General features: G+C 39.6%; 1 protein-coding gene across 4 annotated transcripts in view; it reads left to right on the forward strand.

Moving 5' to 3' along the window:
* Window positions 1-26,268, forward strand: part of LOC140739717 (protein unc-13 homolog A-like) — a 287,569-nt gene that overhangs the window by 161,110 nt on the left and 100,191 nt on the right. For all 4 annotated transcript variants that reach the window (XM_073068158.1, XM_073068159.1, XM_073068160.1 and 1 more), the window contains 4 exons: window positions 2,328-2,399; window positions 5,523-5,742; window positions 8,260-8,487; window positions 24,790-24,931. In XM_073068158.1, coding sequence (XP_072924259.1) covers window positions 2,328-2,399; window positions 5,523-5,742; window positions 8,260-8,487; window positions 24,790-24,931 — 662 coding nt within the window. The remainder of the gene's footprint in view (window positions 1-2,327; window positions 2,400-5,522; window positions 5,743-8,259; window positions 8,488-24,789; window positions 24,932-26,268) is intronic.

Here is a 26,268-nt window from a genome sequence, read left to right on the forward strand (position 1 = left end):
GAAACCTTTGATGTGTTTTGAATCTGTGTATTAATGTTTTGTAATTTATTTCATCATTGCATTCACTTTGTGCAGGCTATGGTAAGTGCTTTATATGTGGTCTTTTCTAGGTCTGATGAGATCTGGTAGTGATGAACAGCCAATGAACCAAACTAAATTGAACTAAACCAGAACATATAAGTGTGACATGAATCCCCATAGGCAATATTGATTGTTTAGTTAACAGTGCTTGAAATTTACAGTAGGAAGGTATCTTAGAGCCTAAATAACATTTCTAATGCTACATATTATAGAATCATAGAAAAGTACAGCACAGATGCAAGTCCTTCACCCCGTCTAGTCGGTGCTGAAACATTTAAAATCCCTACTCCCATTGACCTGCTTTGGGACCATAGCCCTCCATGTACCTGTCCAAACTTCTTTTAAACGTTGAAATTAAGCTCACTTGCACCACTTGTGCTGGCAGCTCTTTTGACATTCTCACGACCCTCTCAGTGAAAAAATTTCCTCTTATATTCCCCTTTAAATTTTCACCTTTCACCCTTAACCAATGACCTCTGATTGTAGTACCACTCAACCTCAGTGGAAAAAGCCTGCTTTCACTTGCCCTTTCTATACTCCTCATAATTTTGTATACCTCTGTCAATCTATCCTTTCAATCTTCTATGTTCTAAGGAATAAAGTCATAACTTATTCAATCTTTCCTTATAACTCAGATTCTCCGGACCCAGCAACATCCTTGTAAATGTTTGCTGTATTCTTTCAACCTTATTTACATTTTTCCTGTAGGTAGGTGCCCAAAACTGTACACAATACTTCATATTAGACCTCAACAAACCTTATACAACTTCAACATAACATCCAATGTCCTGTACTCAAAACTTTTGATTTATAAAGGCCAATGTGCCAAAAGCTTTCTTTACAACCCTTTCTACCTGTGATACCACCTTCAACGAAATTATGGACCTGGATTCCCAAATCCCATTGTTCTAGCACACTCCACAATGCCATACCATTCACAGTGTAAGACTTTTCCTGGTTGGTCCTACTGAAGTGCAGTACTTTGTACTTGTCTGCATTAAAGTCCATCTGTCCATATTATCAGCTGGTCAAGATCCTCACTGCAAGCTATGATAACCTTCCTCGCAGTCTACTACATCACAATCTTGGTGTCATCTGTAAATTTGTCATTCAGAATCCTGATATCAGAAATGTAAATTCTGAAGAAAATATATGATCCAAATCCTGTCGTAACAAAATGCTGGAAATGTTATTGTTAAGAGTGGAGTAAGGAGAGATTTTTTATGAAGCTAGTCCAGAATCTGATGGACTTTATTTTTATTAGTGAGTTGTTAGTGTTAATGACGCATTGCCTAACTAGAAAGAGAATATATATTGAAACTTTCAGCTTTGCCTATGAAGACCCATACCAAATTGTATCTCTGTTAGTTGGATCATCTTGGTTCAAGGTTCATGCACTTCCACTTCTAATTACATCCTCTCTTGCCATTTTGTGTACAATTATTTAGGTTATAAGGACAGCAACATTGCTTTCTCAATGAGCGAGCAAGTGCCAGTGAAGCTGTTTAATGACATTCTTTAAATGTGGTTTAAATACCAGCAAATGTTGAGAAACATCTTTGTAACACCAATATGAGTATTTTTTGACATGCTGAATAACATTTAATTCCTGCTGGAACTTGCATCTTCTCAATTCTTGCATGCCCCATTGTTTCATCAACATTTTTCTTCCATGATATACTTCCTGGAATACAATTAATTACAAAGGTATTTTATTTGGAGGCTTCTAGGACAAATGGAACTGCTTCTGAAAAATGACAGTGTGTACAGATACTGAAAGCATCATGAGGCAGTCAGTATAACTAGTTACCTTGGGTTTGACTGCCTTTGATTTCTTCCCAATGTTTTTTAATGAGTTAATAGAAATATATTCATATACTAAATGTATAATCAATAAAATGCTGGTAGTATCAAGCTTCTGCCTCCTGGTTTTCTTCAGCTGATTGTAGGGAAATTTCATCTCTGAATAATCTTATCACTCAATGCCATTTGTACTATTTTAATCAGAAAATATCCATTGAGCAAGTTTGTTTTATACATAATTAAAATACTTTCTGTAGAATTCTTTATTTGTTAAATGATTCATTTTTGCTGGCTACATAAGCAATGTTGCTTCCTTTTTGTGGGTAGGGAGGAGATGGTGATTGGTTTCCCTATAAAGCTTTCCTGTGTAATGCTAGCTATTGTAAGTGTGTTAGTTGCTGTGTATTCTGAAGTGCAGGTAATTTATTCTCTTGTTTATATAGTCATTGGTGCAGTCAAGAAAAGCTGGCATCACTTCTGCATTGGCAACTCGTACTCTTAATGATGAAGAACTGGTAAGATGAGTCTCTACATCATTTTTGTGCCAAATTTATTGTATTCTTTGAATAATCAATAATGCTTTTCTTCAACAGGTAAAAGGGTCATGAATCAGTTGTTCTGCTAGGAAAAGAAATTGTTTTATACCAAATAAATGATTAAGAACATGACAGAACTCAAGTCTACATTGTGTGGGATATGAAGTGTTACCTCAGCAATGCCTTTGCTTTCTTTAGACTTGACTGTTCAATGGTTCAATTTAATATCAGAGAATGTATGCAGCAGGGGTGTCAAACTCATTTTAGGTCACGGGCCGGATTGAGCAAAATGCAGCTTCATGCGGGCCGGATCAGTCGGACGCGTGCGAACGCAGCTTTCGTTGCCTCCGTTTTTTCAGCCTGCTCTCATGTGTCTCAGTCTCTGCTATAACGACAAAGTGTTTCACTTTACAAATTCCATTTCTTATGAAGAAGACTGCCGAATAAACACTAAAAACCCTGAAAACCTGGTACCTGAATAAACTCAGCATTAGGCATATCATACGCCATAGGCGCTTCGATTACTGGGGCCAGCTTTAATAGTAATTAGATATTATCTCGCGGGCCTTGAGTTTGACATATATGGTATACAGAAAACAACCTGAAATCCTTACTCTTCACAGACCTCCATGAAACAGAGGAAAAAATCCCAAAGAATAAATGACAGAAAACGTTAGAATGCCAAAGTCCCCCTCCCATGCATAAGCAGCAGAAGCATCAACTTACTACTTGCTCCAACAAAGGTATCAGCCCCCCCCGCAACCAACCACCATGCAATCAATAACATGCTCCCAGAGACTATGTTCTAGAGTCCATCAAAAACTACTGCCCATCCCAACACTTCAACATCACAAAAGGCTCTTGCTCTCGCTGTCTCGCTCACGCTCACACGAGATACTGTTCCTGCCACTGCAAGTAGGGAGGCTAATAGCTTGCCATTTCAGTGTTACAATGTGTAGCATTGCTTATTTGTGTTCTCTCAACTTGAAAACCAGCAGACTCTCTCACCATTGTGAGAGAGAGATAAATTGCTTGAGTGCAGAGGCCTCTGACAGCTGCAGTCCCTGTCTTGATGTTCCAGTTTCCCAATTTCCTGAATCACTTCGGTTGGTGACATCAGCGAGGATTCAGGTTGTCCATAGGGCCACTTGGCAAGTTCTAAGAGCGAGAAGCCATCACCCGTGAAGACCGTATGTCTGCCTTCATACAATGCTGCGGACAATTGCATCTTCCAAATCTTTATTTTCATGTAACATTGAAGATGATCGATGCCTTCAAATTCTTCATAGTTTCTAACTTGTTGAAATAGTGAAATCATTTAATTTTCACTGATGGCCATTTCTGGCATCTTCAAGCCTGAACACTTGAAAAGACAGTGAGGAAAACAGTTCTGAATTATCTTGCTGCTTATTTCTTGCCAACTCTCGGTGACAAAAATCGCTGCCTTTTGAACACAAACACAAGCAACTGACACTATTCAGAAACTGATAGCTTGAAACATGGTGTTGTGACTAATGGCCATACAAGCACATACAAGTGACACTAGTTAGAAGCTGTTTGCCAATAGTCTCCTGTCCCAATTAAGCAACATAGTGTCTCAAATAAACACAGGAAATCTCAGCTAATTTCTTGATTTGTATTAGTTCTTTAAGAATTGTCCCAGATGAGCAGCTGCCCCATTTAATTGATGGCCCAATTAACCAGAATCCACTGTAATGTGTTTTGATTATCTTATTTAATGGCCATTTGGCAAGGTATTATTCATAACTTAGTGTATATGAGTTTCTTTACTTAGAAATCTGATGTTCTACAAAAATTTTATAAAACTCAATTTTATTTTGCATTCATTTTTGATGATTTGCAATAAAATTTCCATACTCCAGTGTTCCATTGTTCAGAAATTCTGATGATTCAGTGCCTGGCTCACTGGGGTACCTTTTCTGGTACTCCCTTTAAAAATACCAGTTTCATTAGAATGATTATTATACTATCTTTAACATAAAAAGTGTATTAAAAGTACTGAAAATTTTTTAGTCTGAAGTCCTGATGATGCAGGATTATTGGAGGTTTATTGTGTTATAGCATTCTAAATTGTTGAACAGAACTTTACTGCAGTATAATATGGCTATTGTTTTCAAGCTTTGATACTGGAAACAAAGTAAGTTTTGCATAAAAAGCAAGGGTAGCCACACAATGCAGTGGATTATCCCACCATGCATGACATTAATCAGTTTAATATCATTATAGCAAAAGAATAGATGTATTCATTTGAAAATCCTTCAAAGTTAATTTTTCATAGCTGGCATCAGAACACTCACTGCCATGGTTAAAATTCTGGGTTAATCTAATGCAAGGTCTAGCTAAAGTACAACCAGAAGAGATGAACATATTTTAATATAGCACTGAAACATCATTTGCTGTGATCTCCCATGCTGTAAAAAATATTAATGTAAGACAAACAATCAATCTACTGAAGGAGCTGTGGGTTAAGCAGCAATGGGTGTTCCATAAGATATAGGAGCAGATTTGGCCATTTGGTCCATCAACTTTGCTCCAATCATGGCTGATTTATTTTTCCTCTCAACCCCATTCTCCTGCCTCCTTCTCATAATCTTTGACTTCCCTACCAATCAAGTGCCGATCAACCTCCACTTTAAATATACCCAATGACTTAGCCTCCACAGCCATCTTTAGCAACAAATTCCACAGATTCACCACCCTCTGGCTGAAAAAAATCCTCCTTATCTCTGTTCTAAAGGTGTGTCATTGTATTCTGAGGCTGTGTTTGCTGGTCTTAGACCCCCCCCCCATTATTAGAAACATTCTCTTTATGTCTTCTCTCTATGCCTTTCAATATTCATTAGGTTTTTATGAGATCACTCCAAACCCCCAATTCTACACTCCAGCAAGTACAGGTCCAGAGCCATCACTAAGTTAATCCTTTCATTCCCAGATCATTCTCATGAATCTCCTCTGGACCTTCTCCATTACCAGCACATCCTTCTTACAAGGCCCTCCAGCAGATTGTTTGTTGTTCCACATTCCAGCATCTGCAGTTTCTTATGTCTCCTTTTTTACTAATGTAAGATTTTTGTTTGTTAGAAAAACCATGTTTACAAGAAGACCTTGCAAGCCTTAATCTACCCAATCTCTTGCACAACGCCACACAATTTTGAAGTGTGGACAGCAACCACTCCCACCTATTGTTACGAATGTGAAGGCTTGTTGTGGGGGATTGCTCGCCAGGGGATGCGTTGCACTGAATGTGGGGTCAAATGTCACGAAAAGTGTCAGGATCTTCTGAATGCCGATTGTTTACAGCGTAAGTCATTTGGGTGGATTTTCCCTCATTTTGAGCTGCTTAATAAGAATAATAACTTATTCATAGAGCACTTTTCATACTGATAAATGTTCTTTGATTTTGAAGGTACTCATAAATAGTATGCTCAGTCTTGATAGTTTTGTAGTACAACTTGAGAGAAGCGGAAGGCTGAATGGAATATATTCATGTTTCAGGTTTGCTGAGGCAGCCGTTTCTTTTGTGAGGCAGAAATGCAGTTTCCACACAGTATTGTTGAGCACACTGAGAGTACCTCATGGTTATATTGAAATGATCGCTGCGACTGAAATTAATTTTGTTAGAACTATCTATCATGCAGCTCTATTTGAATTTTTAAAATTGAGTAAGGATTCAATTTGTATGCTTTGATGTAATATTTAGTATATTTAGAATGAACAATTTACATAAATTCAGTAGCGGTCAATGTAGCGGCATTACAGCACCAGCAAAGTGGATTCAATTTTACCACTGTCTGTAAGGAGTTTATATGTTCTCCCCATAACCATGTGGGTTTCCTGTGGATGCACTGATTTCTTTCTACATTCCAAAGATATACAGGTTAGTAGGTTAATTGGGCACATGGGTTTAATTGGGAAGCATAGTGTTTTCAAAGATCAGATCATAAATAGAAAAACCAAACACTATTACAAATTACATTACTTAAGATATGCAAAGCACAGATGCTGGTCAAGGATCTATTGTTTGTAAGAGGTTGGAAAGCATAATTGCATTTGGAGAAAATTTGCAGCAATTTCTGGAAAGTAAGAATAGGATTAGGTCTTCCACAAATAGATAGGACATTAGAAAGGTAGCTACACCCAAGTGCAGGACACAGGAACCTGGGTCATAGTCAGGAATGGGAAAGCGATTAATAAGCCAGAGCAGTCACCCTGTGGCCATCCCCCTCAACAACAGATATATTACTTTGGATACTGTTGGTGGGGTGGGGGGGGCGGGGGGTGACCTAACAAAGTCACAGTGGGCAAGTCTCTGGCACTGTGTCTGCCTTTGTAATTTAGAAGGGGGGGGGGGAAGAGGCACGCTGTGGCGAAAGGGATCAGACGGGAGGCTCTGTGAGCAAGAACAAGATTCCTGAATGATATGTTGTCTCCCAGGTGCCAGGGTCTGGGATATTTTGGATCGAGTCCTCAGCATTCTTAAGTGAAAGGGTGAAGAGCCAGAGGTTGTAGTCCATTGACATGGATAAGACAAGTGATTAGGGCAGGACCTCCAGTGCCGTGATCTCAAGATTGCTACCTGTCCTACACACTAGTGAGGCCAGAACTAAGAAGATTATACAGTTTAATATGTGGCCAAGGAGTTGGTGTAGGAGGGAAAGGATAAGATTTTGGGTCATTGGGCCCTCTCCCAGTGAAGGTGGAACCTGTACAGAAGGGACGGTTTGCACCTGAACTGGAGGGGGCTAATATGCTAGCAGGAAAGTTTGTTAATGCTGCATGATGGGGCCTAAATTAGAGTTGCGGGGGATGGGAACTAGAGTGCCAGAACAGTTAGTGGGGAGATTGTGGAGGCAGATGTTGGTAAGACCTCAGACAAAATGAGGAATCCAAAGGTTGAGCATTGTGCAACTAATGCCTTGAGCTGTATGTATTTCAATTCAAGAAGTATTGTAGGAAAGGTGGATAATAGTGCTGAAGATGAAGTAGCTGGTTACAAACAGGCAATGGGTAGTGAGGAGAGCCTGTTGATAGAGCAAAATTGTAGTCAACAGAATGAGTTGCAATGTAAAAGGTGGACAAAATTGAAAAGGGTGAATACAGGACTGAAGGTGTTGTATTTGAATGCGTGCAGTATACGGAATAAGGTAGATGAATTTGTAGTACAGTTGCATGTATGATGTTGCAGGCATCACTGAGAGCTGGGAACTTAATGTCCAAAGATACACATTGTATCAAAAGAACAGGCAGGAAGGCAGAGTGGTGGCATTGCTGTGCTGGTAAAAAATGAAATCAGATCATCAGAAAGCTGACTTGGGGTCGGAAGGTGTTGAATCAATGTGACTAGAGCTAAGGAACTGCGAGGGTAAAAAGACCTTGATGGGAGCTGTATTCACACCCCAAAACAGTAGTAAGGATGTGCCCTACAAATTACAACGAGAGATAGAAAATTCACCTCTGTTGAATCAGATGTATATTTTCAATTCATTATTTCCATTGATTGAACTCTTGAAAATGGGAGTGAGCTGTCTGGAAAATCATGGATGCAAATCATGAAAAAGACTGATTCTCTGATGTACTATATTACAAGTCTCTTTACATTAACGTTGTGTCTCTATTCATGATTAATTGATTATTTCTCATATATAAATACAACATTTAAAAACAAACTATTCTTGCTAAAGAAATGATTTGAAATCATTTACAAAGGTTGAGATCCTGCTGATCGCTTAATAAGCCAATAATGCAGTCTTCTGATGTACTTAAAGTGCCATTTAACTTTTTTTGCATGCTAAGACTACTGTTTCTAACTTGCCTTCAGGTGCTGCCGAAAAGAGTTCTAAACATGGAGCTGAAGATCGGACACAAAATATTATTATGGTTCTAAAGGACCGAATGAAAATAAGAGAGAGAAATAAGCCTGAAATCTTTGAACTTATCCAAGAGGTGTTTGCACTTGCTAAGTCAGTACATGTGCAACAGATGAAGGCAGTGAAACAAAGTGTACTGGATGGTACATCAAAATGGTCAGCAAAAATCAGCATCACTGGTAGGCCCTTTCAGCTTTGTTGAAGGAAGCATATTGACTCTCTTAATTTCCACGCAGAGTTGGCACAAGTTATTGGAGTGGTCTCCAATACTTTTTGGTACTAAATGCCCTTTGAAGTTACAGTTTTACAACACTGCAGTATGTTGAAGATTTAGTGGGTTATTTGCTAAAAATTGCAATGAGGAGAATATTTACCTCCTCTTGATGATTTAATTTTGCCTCCTTGATGTTTCTGAGTTCATTTTGTTTTCCAACTTGGTATACAACAATTCCTCAGACATCAGTAAAATGGAGGGTCTTTGGCTGAGTGAATACAGGACTGTAAATGAAATTTTTCCCCTGTGTCTATGACATTATTTTGGTAGCCCAATGTCCCTCTTTAATTCTACATTACCAAATTTTGCTGAGACTGCTTAAATTGTTTCAAAGCTATCATGGACTGAATAGAAAATAATTCAGGTGTATTGTTAACAATTACTTTGCCTAGCTGTGTCTTAGCAGATAATGCAAACTATTCCTGACAAAGTTACAAAAACTTTTGTTTCATAAATCTAACAGGATTGCATTGGCTGGATTCTGCTTAATATATCCTCAATTATTTTCAGTGTTAGAGCATCACAATCCATGTGATACTCAACTTTGAGAATTATATCTTAGCATTTCAGAATCATGTTTAATATCACTGGCATATGTAATGAAATTTGTTATTCTACAGCAGAAATACATTGCGATATATTGTCATAAAACAACTGTAAATTACTATATATACACATATATACAAAATTAAATTAAACAGGTAGTGCAAAAAAGAGAGAAAAATTAGTGAGGTAGTGGTCTTGGGTTCATTGTCCTTTAGCAATTTGATGGCAGAGAGGAAGAAGCTGTTCCTAAAATGTTGAGTGTGTCCCTTCAGGTTCCTGTACCACATCCTTCATGGTAGCAATAAGAAGAGAACATGTTCTGGGTGATGGGGGTCCTTAATGACAGATGCCATCTTTGTTGAATCATAGCATAGGGATGATTCTAATTAAATCAGCACAGTATCTTAAGAAGGGTCTCAGCCTGAAACATTGACTATCTATTCATTTCCATTGATGCTGGCTGACCTGCTGTGTTCCTCCAGCATTTGTTACATTATCTAAAGTCTGGCTTATGATGCTTTACATCAATGAGTGCAATAGAGAAGAAATTAAATTGGCAGTGGTTCATTGGATTATCAGTTTTCCAGTGCTAGGTAAAGGCCACATAAATATTTGTGTTATCTTCTGATTACAGGTTTGTAGATTATATAGCATTGTAACGCCACACACCTATTGGATAATAGATGTCTGAGGCCATTTGCAAGTATTTATTGTTTCTAAGGGGTGGTCTTCTGTGGCTGAATCCCAGGTAAAACTGTCAGATCAGAATTTGAGGTTCAAGGTGGCACCAGACTTTTGTTACTTGGAGAGCATTCTGTATAGTTGCATCACAGCCTGGTGTGGAGCCTCCAGTGCACAAGATTGAAAGAAGCTGAAGAGGGTGTAGACTCATCCAATAACATCAGGGAACCATTGAGAACATCTTCATATGGTGGTGCCTCAAGAAGGCAACACCCATCATTAAAGACCCTCACTATCCTGGATGTGCCCTCTTCTCATTACTACCATCAGGGAGGAGGTACAGGGGCCTGAAGACTGTTTTATTAAGAACAGCTTCTTCCCTCTCTGTCATCAGATTTCTGAATGGTCCATGAATCCATGAACATTACTTTTTAATCTCTCTTTTGCATTATATATGTACTTTTGTAATTTCAGGTAGTTTTTGTGTCTTGTACTGTATTGCTGCCGCAAAACAAATTTCACAACACACAGTTATGGCAGAGATCATATACTTGATTCTGATTCTGAAAGTTGGTTTACAGCTATATGCAACTTCGATAAGGCTGCAATGGAGTATTGTGTGCACTTACAGGAAGGATGTGGAGGCTTAGGAGTGGGTGCAAAAGTTTACCAGAATGCTGCCTGGATTAGGAGTTATGTGTCTTAAGGAAAGATTGAACGGACTTGGGTTGTTTCCTCTGGATGTCAGAGACTGAAGAGAGATCTAATAGAAGTGTATAAGACCATGAGAGGCCTAGATAGTAGAACCATTTTCCAAGTTTAGAAATGTCAGGTACTGAAGGACATGAATTTAAAGTGAGAGAGGTTTTTAAGGAGATGTTCATGGCAAGCTTTGTTTTACACAGAGTGGTGGGTGCTTGGAACAGGCTGCCAGGAAGTTGGAGAAAGCTGTTATGATAGAGACATTTAAAATGCTGTAAGATAAATGAAGATGCAGTGAATGGAGGGATATTAATCATGCAGGCAGGAGCGATATAGTTTAATTCAACAACATGTTTGGTACAGACATTGTGAGCTGAGGTTATGTTCCTGTATAGTACTCTCCTATGTTTTGTGCTCTAAGATGACACGGAGGCTATTTGGTGACTTTCCCTGAGTTGTCAATGCAAGAATACTGTTGCCAAGCTGTCTGCTTCCACTAATATCGCCATTACTCAAAGTTCTCACAGCTGTCATTCTTAGATTTACTGCACATTTCAAGTAATATCTCAACCGTATTTCACTGTAACTTCTCTCAGTTACTGCTGTTCCTGTTCTTGTTTCCTCACCTGAAAATCAGTCATTCCACCTTAGACTCTGAACACTTACAAACCTTCTTACTTACTCTCAAAATCAAAACCGACTTTAATATCACTGACATTCAGTGTGTCATGAAATTGATCTTGCAGCAGCAGTACAGTGCAATATATCAAAACTATTATAAATTAGAATAACCATGTGTATGTATATTCATGTATACATGTGTGTGTATATATATGTTCATATGTGTGCATGTATGTGTATATCTATTTCTAATTTATGATACATTTTATATATTTTATATATAGTGGGCGTGCTGTGGAAGGGGTGTGGGACAGGAGCAGAGAAGGAGTGTCGGGGTGGGGCTGAGACACCAGGCAAGGTCATTTGATTCCAAACAATTGGTTTATTGATCATTACTTAAAGTCTCTGTAGTCCTTCCCGTTCCTTCCCCTTTTCCCAATCGTGATTTCCCTTTCCCAATCGCAGTCCACAATAGAGACCGATATTAGAATCGGGTTTATCATCTTCCTTCTCCCCACCCCTCCCCCCATCCTTCATGATGAAGCATTTTGTGTGAGTTGCTCTGGATCTTTACAATCTCTTGAGTAAAAATAATGAGGTAGTGTTTGGGGATTCATGGACCATTCAGAAATCTGATGGTAGAGGGGAAGAAGCTGTTCTTAAATCATTGAGCATGTATCGTCAGGCTCCTACACGTCCTCCACAATGATAGTAATAAGAAGTGAGCATGTCCTGGATGATGAGGGTCTTTCATGATGGATGTTGCCACGTCACATGCTGGTGATAATAAACCTGATTCTGATAAAGTTCTGTGCACTGCCACTGTAGGAGGACGAAGGTGTTCTGACTGTCATGGCAGGGAAATGTCATGTGCATGATTTTATTCATCACTAGTTATCTACTTTCGTATGAGTTTTATCTCAGCCTATATATTCTGCTGGATAATCTCATGTTGCTCTGGCCAAGTTCTTTTCTCCCTCTGTGCTCCTTGAATTTCATTTCAAATATTTGAACGTGAGAAAGCCTTTCTGACAACCTTCACGAAGGTTCCTTATTACTTGATCTCACTTATTTTGGGATATTGACACCACAATTATTTCAGGAGCTAGGTCAGAGGAGGTGAATCTCTGGACATAAACACATCGGAATTAAGGCACAAGGCTAGGATGCAACGACATGCAAGTCCTGCTGTGGAGGATGCAAGTGTTCACCTGCTAGCTGTCAAAGACAGCTGGTTACAAATATTTGTGAAGTGCTTGGCTCTAACATGTCTGAGTACAGTGTTTGGAGGGAGCATCCTTTCAAAGAGCCCAATATCTTGGAAAATGGTGGCTTCAACATTACAGTAATTTGATACTTTCCTGCCCTTTAGACCCATTCTGCCTCCTCACACTCAGTGTCATGGAATCTCTCCTATTGGCCTTTACAGATGCAATACAAACTCAGAGCTAATAAATCTGGCATTGATAGTCACTGTTAATGGGGCTTAGCAGAAATTGTGGTCTGTATGTCCTCAGTTTCTCAGTAGGTTGCCTCCCACATTTTAAAAACATAGGGTCAGTAGGGTAATTGGGTGGCATAAGCTTCTTGGGCCTGTTACTGTGCTGTAACTCAGTAAAAATTATATATACTGTAAATAGTGGTGCAATGCTGATGCTAAAGAATTATCTTGGGCTGTGGGTTGCGCACTAAGTGGTGGTTTACCTACACTTCTACCACTCCTTCCATCAATAGCTTTCTGTACCATGCAATTTAATAGGTAAAATTGTCTTGGTATGGACAAATTCCGCACCTTTAAGGCTAAGAGCTACTCAAAATTATACACCACTGTCCTGAGGTAGCTCAATAGCCCTTTATCTCAAATTGGGAGGAAAAAAAAACTCTGCCAGTGTTAAATAAATGGACACACGGGATAGCTATTAGCAAACTGGTATTCTTTTATATTGTGTCAACATTTCTTTAAGAATTTTTGGAGGGGCTTATCATTGGTATTTAACAGTTTATATTGATGAGGCAATGTCAAATTGGCATTAACAGAAAAGAAGTATTGAATATTGAAGAAAGAGTAATTGGATTTGTAGAAATGGAAACAGTGACTTAGGTGAAATGTTTTTTGTTGAGCTGGTCTCTGGAAGCTCTTGTGAATGTGAACTTTCCTCAGTATCCTTCTCATCATCTGTTGCCACTGTCAGCACCACAATGTCTGGCTCTCTGATAAAGCCAAATTCTAGAGCGTGTAGCAGATCCTGACAGATCCCGAACAAATTCAGCTGGAAAATCAACTTTTTTTATATCAGTTTTCCCTATGTGGCGCACTACCTCATTTACTTTTAGCATGCGAATGCTTTTCTTATTTATCTAACGGGACATGAATTGGTTTGTAGCTATATCTTTTGTTGTATTGTATATCAGTGTTCCCATGATAGTCTAAAAGTAATGTTTATTGTTTGGGGAGGAAATCTAAAAGTAGCCTTTACAGAGCATCAGGGAAAAAATGAGAAACATTGCTTTAACTTGTTGGTGGCAACCTTTGCAGAGGCAAGTTAACAATCCAGATTACTTCCAAAGACCACTCGTAAGAAGAGGGAAAAGGAATCGGTAGCCCTGTGGTGGCTCCCTTCAGTACTGCTTTGGATACTGTGTGGGCTGGGGGGGGAGGGGGAAATGACCTACTGGCAGAAGCCGTGTTTCTGGCACTGAGTCTGGAGCTCAGAAGGGAAGGTGAGGTTGGGGGGAGGAAGAAGAGGAGTGCAGTAGTGATAGGGGATTCCATAATTGAAAGAGCAGAAAGCAGATTATGTGAATGTGAAAGAGACACCTGGATGGTATGTTGCCTCCCAGGAGCCAGGGTCAAGGATGTATCAGCTCGAGTCCATGACATTCTAAAGAGGCAGGGTGAACAGCCGGAAGTTGTGCTACATATTGGTACAGATGACACAGATAGAAAATGGGAGGAGGTCCTTTTAGAGATAATATAGAGAGTTAGGTAGAAAGCAGAACTTCAAAGGTAATAACCTCTGGATTGCTGCCTTTGCCAATTCCCAGTGAGTGTAAGAATAAGATGATTTTGGAGATGACTGTGTGGCTAAAGAATTTGTGCATCTGGCAGGGTTTCAGATTTCTGGGTCATTAGGATCTCTTCTATGGAAGGTTTGGCCTGTATAAAATGGCTTTATAAGGCATTGGTCAGACTGCATTTGGAGTATTGTGAGCCGTTTTGGGCCCTTTATTGAAGAAAATATGTGCTGGCATTAGAGAGAATCTAAAGAAGGTTCATGAGAATGATCCCAGGAATGAAAGAATATGAGGAGCTTTTGGTTACTCAGGTCTTGAATTCATTGGTTTTAGAAGAATGATGAGGGATCTCATTGAAATCTATTGACTTTTGAAAGGTCTGGATAGAGTGGATATGGAGAGGATGTTTTCTATAGTGGTGGAGTCTAGGACTAGAGGGCATAGTCTCAGAATTGAGGGACGTCCATTTAGAATGGAAATAAGGAGCTATTTCTTTAACTAGATGGTTGAAAATTTGTGGAATTCTTTGCCACAGATTGTTGTGCAGGCCAAGTCATTGGTATATTTAAGGTGGAGGCTAGTGGGTTCTTGATAAACCAGAGAGTCAAGGCTTGAGAGAATATTTAGTATAATTCCATTTATTAGTTAGCGGTGGCATATAATCACAGAATGGATCAGATGGGGAGAAGGCAGGATAATGGGGTTTGAGAGGGGTAATAGAATAGCCATTATGGAATGGCAGAGCAGACTCAATGGGCCAAATGGCCTACTTCTGCTCCTAGGTCTAATAGGAAAAAATAAACACAAGGGTTTCTGTAGATGCGGGAAAGCTTAAGCAACTCACACAAAGTGTTGAAGGAGGGGAATAAACAGTAAGGGTGTGTGCCTGAACTTTCCTCCAGCATTTTTTGTGCTTTGTAGGAGATGGGTTTTAATTGACCCAATATAACCAGACACTGACATTTTTAAACATGGTTAGAGACACAAGTGTTATAATTCCCACTGCTACCCCACTGGTTTCTCCATCTGATCCTCAAGTTCATTATCAATCGGGATGTGGATCTGAACTTAAGTCCAAAACATTGTCTCTACCATGGACTTTGGATATCACCTTCCTGACCCTGGACAGTGAAGATGGGAATTGTGATTAAGACTGACCCATCTCAAGGTCTGATCTTTTCTGTAATTGTACCCCACAGCTTTTGATTAGTAAATGGAATTATGTGAATATTCCCTCTAGCCCAGTGTTTCCCAACCTTTTTAAGCCCAATACTTTCCTAAAGCACTTTTGTACTTGCCAACACCCCCCCCCCAAAGCACCCTCATACTTGCCAGCACCCCTCTTAAGCAAAATATACTTTCTTGCACCCCCATAGTGTATGAACATCTCTACCATATGCTAACATGAGAAAAATGATGCTGCTTTAAATATTTGTTTGTCTTTAAACCTAACTTGCACAGTAGCTGTGCGCTGTATAGCAGCCTCGATATCAACGTGATCCTTGAACTTGATGGTCTTTAGCAAGAGCTGAAATATCTGGTTCAAGTTTTGACAGCAAAAACCTTAAGTCCTTATGCGTAACAATGTCCAAGCAGTTTCTGATATTTGTGAGTATGTGCTTCACTGCACTGAAGCCTCTTTCAACAAGGTAGGAGGATGGAAATGAAATGACGAGCAGTTTGGCTCTTCTTCAAAGACCAAGACATTGTAGCCACATACCACAAAGCATTTTTGCTGTTTCATCTTTCGCATTTCAATTTTTTTTCTTGTAATCTCTTTTCCTGTTCTTCCAGTTTGCAAAGAAATGAATTAATTACACAACACACACAAAATGCTGGTGGAATACAGCAGGCCAGGCAGCATCTATAGGGAGAAGCACTGTCGACGTTTTGGGCCGAGACCCTTCATCAGGACTAACTGAAAGGAAAGATACTAAGAGATTTGAAAATAGGAGGGGGAGGGGGGAAATGCAAAATGATAGAAGACTGGAAGGGGTGGGATGAAGCTAAGAGCTGGAAAGGTGATTGGCAAAAGTGATACAGAGCTGGAGAAGGGAAAGGATCATGGGATGGGAGGCCTAGGGAGAAAGAAAGGGGGAGGGGAGCACCAGAGGGAGATGGAGAACAGGCAGAGTGATGGGCAGAGAGAGAGAGGGAAAAAAAACAAACAACTAAATATTGTCAGGGATGGGGTAAGAAGGGGAGGAGGGGCATTAATGGAAGTTAGAGAAGTCAATGTTCATGCCATCAGGTTGGAGGCTACCCAGCCGGTATATAAGGTGTTGTTCCTCCAACCTGAGTGTGGCTTCATCTTGACAGTAGAGGAGGCCATGGATAGACATATCAGAATGGGAATGGGACATGGAATTAAAATGTATGGCCACTGGGAGATCCTGTTTTCTCTGGCAGACAGAGCATAGGTGTTCAGCAAAACGGTCTCCCAGTCTGCGTTGGGTCTCACCAATATATAAAAGGCCACACCAGGAGCACCAGACGCAGTATACCACACCAGCCGACTCACAGGTGAAGTGTCGCCTCACCTGGAAGGACTGTCTGGGGCCCTAAATGATGGAATCTCTTCATAAACTTTTCCATTTTTGACCCATTAATTACACAGTCTGGATTGTTCAAATCCGGGAATTGATTCTGAAAATCCTTCTTCAGTGACTACAGGAGTAAGCAGTACTCTTGCAAATCACCATCTCTGAAAGAGAGGGCCATACTTTCCATGCAGGGAAACTGTGAGAAGGTTCTCCCAATGCCCTTTGCATTTCTTGTTCAAGAAGCTGATAGTCACAACAGAAATGATCGACTGGTTCTTCTGAACATTGGGAAGACGGAATTAACCCACAACGTGCTGCCTTTTCTACACTGGGAACCCTTGCTTATACGATCCGTGGGAGGCTAATTTATTACACTGCCACTACCTCGGAAGTGGCGCTGGAGGCGAAGGAGAAGGGACCAGCGTCCTGGTGAGGTTGAGATGGCGTGCTAATCGGCCACCGCTCCCTAGCATACTCCTGGCCAATGTTCAGTCCCTAAACGACAAGCTGTGTGAACTGAAAACCAGAATCTCCTATCAGCGGGAAACAATAGAGCGTAACCTTTTGTGCTTCGTGGAGTCTTGGTTGACGAAGGAGATACCAGATCATGCCATCGAGCCTTCAGGGTTCTCCCTGTTCTGGGAAGACAGGTCTAAAATCCTTTCTGGGAAGAGTAAAGGAGGTGGGGTATGGTTCATGATCAATAATGCTTGGTGCGACCTCTGAAATGTGTGTGCTTTTAAATTCTTTGTTCCCCAGATCTGGAGTACCTTATGCTGCTGGGTAGACCTTTTGGCTGCCTAGAGATTTCACGGCTGTTATTATCACATCTGTGTATATTCTGCCACTAAACCAGCATGGCACCCTCTCATATATGGTGCTCCATTTGTTGCACAAGAAGTCATGTATCTAATTGGAATTCTTTTATCTGCAGTGTACATTTTGAGCTCATCATAGATTGGTTCTCCATTACTATTTGTTTTTAACTTTTACAAAAGAGAATCTCTTCATAAACTTTTCCATTTTTGATAAACCATACATATGTCGTTGTCTCACACAGTTGACATATCCAGTTGTATCTCAAATTCTGGATTTGTAGCTCTGTACATAGTTGATTCTCAATGTCTTCACTCATTTCATCAATATGAAGACTGACAGATTTAATACTCAGAGGGATTGATTTTAAAATACTGGCACTCATTTTCAGAACAGTGGTGAACACTTCTGATACCCCAGGCACCATTAAGCTTTCACTAATTGTATGAGATTTTTCACACTTTGCTATCATTTTGAACATGTTATAACAGTGATTCCCATAGGAGGAGGTTACATGCCGTACGGGGTTGTTAGGGGAAATAGGAGTTCAAGATTCTTGGGGAGGGGGCGACACCCTAACTTGAGGTATGAGGCCAACTGTTAGTAGAGCTGGCACTTCCAAAAGAAACGAAGTACTGGAACACAGGAAGAAATATAACTGCAGGCCATAAACACTCATTAGCACAACGCGTCTGAAACTCGGCAATCTCATCCAACCTTACCAACTGAACAGATGTTATTGGGATGCATAAATGAACAAGCAGGTGTCCTTGACTCATGGTACGAAATGAGTTCATGCAACTTAACTGTTGGTGAGTCAAGTACACCCTCTCAACTTTCTCTACAGATTTACAGAAAATGGGTCGCACAATGATACAGCGCTGGCTGGAACCAAATGATGAAATAGACCCAAGCAGTGAACCTGGCGACCCCGAGGATTCCTCTTGAGGTGTTCAAAGCGACCTCAGCTTCATGTGTGGTCAAGAACCATCTTTGGGGATTATGAGACCTTACGTGATTGGTCAATTGTGCTAACTGGAATTGTATAAAGTTAGCTTGCCGAACAACGATGGATAAGTATATATGGCACAATCTCTGAGTCTGAAGGCAGTGAGGCCTTGAATTCTAACCCTTCTCAAAAACAAAAACTACAGAAAGTGCGTCAATACAAGTTACATACCTGGAGTACGGTTTTATTCCATTCCTGTCAGATCAGCGACACGCTATGTGTTTTATTTGTGATACTGTACTGTCTAATGAAGCTATGAAACCATCAAGTTTGTAAGAACACTTACATAAAAAACATCCTGAAAAGGCTACTAATGGTCTTACTCAGTTCCAGAAGATGAAAGAAGCATTTGAAAAGCATTGCATACTCTCATTTGTGAAGAAAGCTAAAAATGACTTTGACAGTGGTTTTATTGAGACCACAGTATTACAGGTTAAGGTGCTGCAACCACCCCACCCCTCCCATGAATCTAAAATGATTTCTATTTCCCCTAACGTCCTCTTAGGACATGTAATTGCCCCCTTGAGGGGGCATTATCACCCCCGCTGAGAATTGATACCCTACCTTTAAATTAGATTCAAAATTCTTCTTCCTCTGAAGAAGTATGGCATCTGTGACAGAGTTTAATTATGTCCATATTCAAAGCTATTCATTATTCATTTGTTTATCTTAATAAACAAGTCAACTAGTTAGGCAGTAAAGCCCATAGTGAAGTAACTCAGTAGGTCAGGCATCATGTTGTTCAAGGTTTCCAGCATCTGCAGAATCTCATGTGCTTCTGATTTCCCACTTATACCAGAAGACCTAGAGTAGAATTAGGCCATTTGGCTCATCGAGTCTTCTCCACCATTCCATCATGGCTGATTTATTATATCTCCTAACCCCGTTCTCTTGCCTTCTCCTTTAACCTTTGGTGCCCTGATTAATCAAGAGCTTATCAAACTTTACTGCACAACCTGTTTAATTGTTTATGAAGCAATAATTCATCCCATAGCTGATTAGACCCATTACCTAATAACTCTTTTACACTGTAGCTAATAGTTCAACATCAAGATTTGAGCAAATTGATCCAGCAGTAATTAATTACATTATTGATTCTGTCTGCACTATGAACAAAATAAAGTTGGACTTGAGTTCACAAAATGGGAGAACTGTCATTCAAGCAAGTGACTTCATTACCACAATTTTACAGTTGCTGCATTATTATGAAATGAAAATTGAGAATGATTCTGTTAATGAGTAGATGAGGTCCAGAATTCAGCTGCATCACTGCCTGTTCGGAAATTACACCATCTCGGATCGCAAGACCCTGCAGCGGATAGTGAGGTCAGCTGAGAAGATCATTGGGGTCTCTCTTCCCTCCATTACGGAAATTTATACTGCACGCTGCATCCGCAAAGCAAACAGCATTATGAAGGACCCCACGCACCCCTCGTACAAGCTCTTCTCCTTCCTGACATCTGGGAAAAGGCACCGAAGCATTCAGGCTCTCATGACCAGACTATGTAACAGTTTCTTCCCCCAAGCTATCAGACTCCTTAATACCCAGAGCCTGGACTAACACCTTGCCCTATTGTCCTGTTTATTATTTATTGTAATGCCTGCACTGTTTTGTGCACTTTATGCAGTCCGGTGTAGTTTTTTTCTGTGTTGTTTTTATGTAGTTCAGTGTAGTTTTTGTACTGTGTCATGTAACACCATGGTCCTGAAAAACGTTGTCTTATTTTTACTATGTACTGTACCAGTAGTTATGGTTGAAATGACAATAAAAGTGACGACTTGAATACAATGACAAATGTGATTGAATTCTGTTAGTGCAGTTCCTTTTATCCTCGGACTTCACATGGTATTTACCATAACATACTGTGCTTGTGTTGTTCTGCTGAAAATTGTGAGTATGCTACGTTGGTGCTAGAATGTCAAGCAACATATGCTGCTCCTCTAGTTCCTTAGATTGTGTTGCTTGTTCATACAATAACCAACTTCACTGTATGTTTCAATATACATGTGATAAATAAATGAATCTGAATCTGCACTGCAGAGAATGGCAGATTACATCCATTATTGTAATTTTATTCCAAGATAAAAATGTTGCATATTCTTAAGGCACTTTGAAGAGCCAAGAAGGGCACCGTTAGGTCTTTCTTGAACATTTGATATGAAAAGGTGATCTCTCAACTAAGCATTGACATTAAGTTGGAGAAGAGTTGGAATGCAGCAGACATCAGTAGTGGAGAAAATATAGATTGTGATGTGAGGGATATAATGACAGGGTTTCTCCCAGGTGCCAGGGTCAGGGACGTCTACGACATTCTAAGCCAGACGCCTTCATATATATTGGAACCAATGACATAAGAAGAAAAAGAGAGAAGGCCCCAAGGAGAGAACTTAGAGAGCTAAGTAGAAAGCTGAAAACAGGAGCTCCAGCGTAACAATCTCGGGATTGCTGCGTGGCAGTGAGGATAAGAATAGGATGATTTGGCAGATGAATATGTGGCTGAGGAACCAATGCAGGGGGGTAGGGTTTCAGATTTCTGGATCATTGGAATCTCTTCTAGGGAAGGTTTGACTTGTACAAGAGGGACAGGCTTTGCTTAAATCCAAAGGGAATCAATATCCTTGCAGTCAGGTTTGGTAGAACTGTTGAGATGGGTTTAAACTAATTTAATAGGGGATGGGAAAAGGACTGATGGAGCTGAAGAAGGGGATGTTGGTTTACAAGCAGAAGTGGTGTATTGTGAGACTGTAAAGAAGGACAGACAGATGATGGGGCAAAATTGCATTCAGTGTAAAAAGGAAATAAAATTTGAAAAAGTGATGTTCAGAACTAATGGTGTTATATTTGAATGCATGCAGTATACAAAATAAGGTACAAATGAGATGAGGAATTTTTTTAGCCAAAGGGTAGTGAATCTGGAATTCATTGCCATAGGCAGCTGTGGAGGTCGGGTTACTGGTTGCATTTAAGGCTGAGGTTGATAAGTTCTTGATTAGTCAGGGCGTGAAAGGTTATGGGGAGAAGGCAGGAGAATGAGGTTGATAGGAAAATAGATCAGCCATGATGAAATGGCAGAGCAAACTAGATGGGCTGGACGGCTTAATTCTGCTCCGATGTCTTACAGTTTCCTGTGAGAACACCTCTGCATAGATCATTATATCATCTCTCCATTTTAGATATAAAAATAGTGAAATAATTTTCCAACCTTGAAAATACTTGCTTTTTATCTATTACCTGACGAGAATCCAGCAGCTTCTCTTCTGAAAGATGTCTACCCATGGCACTTTAATGAGTCAATAGGATGGAATTTTTTATTTTAAAAAAACTTATGGTTATAAAGCCTTTCATGCCATTTTCAGAAATCACTGAAGCACTCTAAGGCTAATGAAATGCTATTAAAATGCTGTCTTCAAATGAAAAAGTGGTCCAATTTTTATTGAAATTTTTTAGTGGTTTGTTAGTGAAGATGTTTTTAAACCCATAAATTGTAAAGTGAAAGCATTATCTGAGAATGGTATATATTTACTAGATCAGATTAGAGACAAGATTAGACCTTCTGGTTCATATTTTTTGGAAATATCTCATTTTTCAGTGTGTTTGAATGTTGATCTAGAACCATCCCTTCAGTCTCAATCATTCATGCTTCTCTCTGTTACTTTAATGGTTCACAATGACCAATAGGCATGTTATGGATAAATTGCTATTTATTCATTCTACAGATATATTTTGGCAATTATTGCTTGTTTTGCATTTTACTCTTACTTTCAAACTTCCCTGTAAATAGCACTTCCTAGAAACAGAACAAATCTTTTTAATGTTTTTAGCATCTCATAGCTTTTCTATTTCAACGATATAATATTTATTTGGTTTTTATTCCTTATTCCTTATTATAGTCTCTATTTTCCTATGGAAGCTAGAGTTAATTCATTACTCCTTTGCCATATGCAAATATTTTATGGTAGGAAAAGAAAACGGAGCTAATGTGTCATTAATCTCTTGAGCAATGCATTTCCTTGGTTTTTAGCTTCTTGTCATCAATGGCATGCAAGTCTAAAGGTGTGATACCTCTCTGTAAATGATTCAAGATTTGCCTGCATATTCAATCATTTTACTGAAGAATCATTATTAATGGAGCTGCTATTACATTATTGCTGATATGCCGGCTGCTATTGCTCTTTTGCACAAATGTCAGTCCATTGCAAAAGCCAATCTCCCACAAAGAGCAATGTGATCATAAACAGGTAATCTGTTGGTTCAAATTTGATTGAGGGACTACTATTAGCCAGAACAATATGGATTACCTCTTTTTCCACTGGCAACGTCTTGAATATACTGTGTAAAACACCCCACACTGGGAATGTAGCAATCTCTCAGTACTATTTTGAAGTGTTCAACCATTAGAGCTCATATCCAGTAACTTTAGTATTCAAAGGAAATCGAAAGAGCTGACACTGCTGTTGACTGTCTGCCCTTAATATCATGAAAGAGGATATTGAGGTTTCTAAAAATATCTGAAACACAACCCTAAAGTTAATTAGGCTGGACTTGTTTCATTCCTATGGTAAGCTGCAGTACTTGTAATAACATGGATCAGATGAACTGAGCATATTGATTTGAGTTGATATGACTTGACTTTGACTCTTTTATATCTCATGCATATTTCATCTAGAAAGATAAGCTTTTACTGGAGATTGTAAACCAAGTCAGTGATGCTGCTCAGTGACGATCATTATTTTTCTTTGCTTCACTCTTGGGATGTGGGCTTACTTGACATCACCAACATTTAACTTAGACTCCAGATTGCCCTTGTTAAAAGTAGTGATGAGCTGACTTCTTAAATTGCTTGTCATTCAGGTATCATTACAATAGTTAAGCTGCATCTGGAGAATCATGTGCAGTTCTAGTTGCCCCATTATAGAAACGATTGGGGGCTTTGAAGAGGGTGCAGAAAAGATTGACCCTTCAATCCAACCAACATCCTAGAATTACCTGGAAGGAGAGGTTAGATAATTATGGATTGTTTTCTCTGGAGGTTCGGTGGCTGAGGGTATAGAGGTAGGTACTGATAGAAGTTTATAAAATTATGGATATGAGTACTCTGTTGGTTGGGGTTGACAATGGGTGTTGCATCCCAACTGCATGATGAGCAAGCCAGTTCTGTATGATATGGAGAGCAAGCTGTTGCCCAAGCAGCAGGCTCCCCCCCATCCTTCCATGCAGCTGATGAATCTGAAGGAATGGCAGAGACCAATATAGTTTGGCACCAGCAGCATCACAGGAGTTGTTAGTCAGCATTAAATTCAACATAGTACTACCTTGGGGACTCCAGCTCCAGGTTTTTCCCTTGGGATTTAGTCCTGAAGGACTCTAGCTCTGGATTTTTCCTCTGAAGCCTTCCCCTTCAGTGGGGATAGCCGCAAGTTTGAGATGGTTTGAGATCAAATTTTTCCTTTTCCTAGATGAGCTGCCAACCATGGCTGATGAGCCTCATCTGCCCAGAGCGATTGGTTTTAAGGCATCAGTAACCTGCCTTTGCTCCTTCTCTTGTCAATAGAAACGGTTCCGTAGGGCTTAGTAGCTAAGCAACACATGAAGGCTAGGAATTGGTCTTGGTTATCAGAGGCTATTCGGGTGCACACCATTGGGAGGAGTTAATAGGTGGTTGGAACTTATCACCACTGCAATACACACCCCACGCCCTGCTGTGATAACCTTAAGGAATAATAAAATTGAGAGACATAGATGGGATAGACAAAATCTTTTTCCCTGTAATGTCAAACACTAGAGGGTTTAGCTTTCAGGTGAGAAGGTGGAAAAATTTTAAAGGTGATGTGCGGGGAAAGTTTTTTTTATATAGAGTGCTAGGCGCCTGGCAATAGTAGGATTTAAGATGAGCACATAAACATGCAGCGAGTGGAAGGATATGGATCACATACAGGCAAAAGGGATTTAGTATCAGGTTAGGTGCTGATGTCATGGGCTGGAGGTTCTGTCCCTGTGTTGTACACTTGTATGTCCTTGGTGTTAAAATCAAAACCATAATTTCTGAGATATTACTTGGCTTTTATCTTTTCAGAAGAAACAGGTCCAGCTTTTGTGAAATTCCAGAGTTTTGTGGTTTCTTTGTTCCTAGAAGTTTTACCCCAATTTTATGTTGCATTTGAAAATAACCTTTTTGTCTTTTTGTTCTAGTTTAAGATGTACCAAAATAAAAACTGAACTCCACTTGGAATTCTAAAGGTGATAATAATTAGTATTAATTGTTGATGCTTACAGTGGTGTGTGCCCAAGGTTTGCAAGCCAAGGATAAAACTGGTTCCAGCGATCCTTATGTTACGGTTCAAGTTGGGAAGACTAAAAAACGTACCAAGACTATCTATGGGAACCTTAATCCAATCTGGGAGGAGAACTTTAACTTGTAAGTAACTGAATTTCAATTGTGTCTATTTTAATTTCAAGCTTGTTGTCGTCAATCAAAGAATGTTATCCAAAGCATTTATCCTCAGGCACTTTAATCGGAATGAAGAAATTTGCAGTCCATGAAAAGACAAGCTATGTAATGTGTCATTATTACTGACTTAATTAACAAACCTCCAATCACTTTTTCAGATCCATTCATTCCAGTTTCTGTGCTGCCCTGATGCAAATTAACTGTAGCTGTGATTCTTTGATTTCTTGTTAGTATTTAATGTGTTTAATCACATCTATCCATTCTTTTTTCTTTTGGTGTGTTGCTGTGGTATTGGAATGGCATGATTTCAACTCAATCTGTCTTAACAATTCAATCATACTATCATTCTGTGGGTCTAAAACACAGAATTATTATAATTATTGTTCATTTACCACTGAAGTTCAAAGTAAAACTTATTATCAGAGTACATACATGTCACCACATAGAACCCTGAGATTCTTCTTCCTGCAGGCATACTTAGCAAACCTATGGAACAGTAACTGTAAACAGGATCAATGAACAACAAACTGTGCAAATGCAAATATAAATAAATAGCAATAAATTATGAGTATGAAATGACGTGAAATGAAAGAGCACGAAATAACAAGATAGAGTCCTTAAAGGGAGAGCATTGTTGTGGGAGCACCAGAAATAAAATTAGTGTAGTTATCCCCTTTTGTTCAAGAGCCTGATGGTTGAGGGTTAGTTACTTCTTGAACCTAGTAGTGAGAGTCCTGAGGCACTCTTCTACCTGATGGCAGCAGTGAGAACCAAGGATGGCCTGGCTGGTGAGGATCTTTGATGATGGATGCTGCTTTTCTACAGCATTGTTTCTTGAAGATGTGCTCAGTGGTGGGAGGGTTTTACCCATGATGTACTGGGCCAAATCTACTACCTTTTTATAGGATTTTTCCACTCAAAGGCTTTGGTGTTCCTGTACCAGGCAGTAATGCAGACAGTCAGCACACTTTGTATCATACATCTATAGAAGTTGGCCATGGTTTTTGAAGACTTGCTGAATCAGCGCAGACTCCTGAGGAAGTAGAGATGTTGTGATTTCTTTGCAATTATATTTATATGATGAGTCCAGGACAGGTCTTCTGTGATAGTGACCTCCAGGAATTTAAAGTTGCTGACCCTCTCCACCTCTGATCCTCCAATGAGTACTGGCTCATGGACCTCTGGTTTCCCTCTCCTGAAGTCTACAGTTTGTTCCTTGGTCTTAATAACTTTGAGTGAGAGGTTGTTGTTACTACACCATTCATCCAAGTTTTCAATCTCCCTCCTGAATGCTGATTCATCAC

This window comes from Hemitrygon akajei, chromosome 16 (assembly GCF_048418815.1).
Source record: "Hemitrygon akajei chromosome 16, sHemAka1.3, whole genome shotgun sequence".
Lineage (NCBI taxonomy): Eukaryota > Metazoa > Chordata > Chondrichthyes > Myliobatiformes > Dasyatidae > Hemitrygon > Hemitrygon akajei.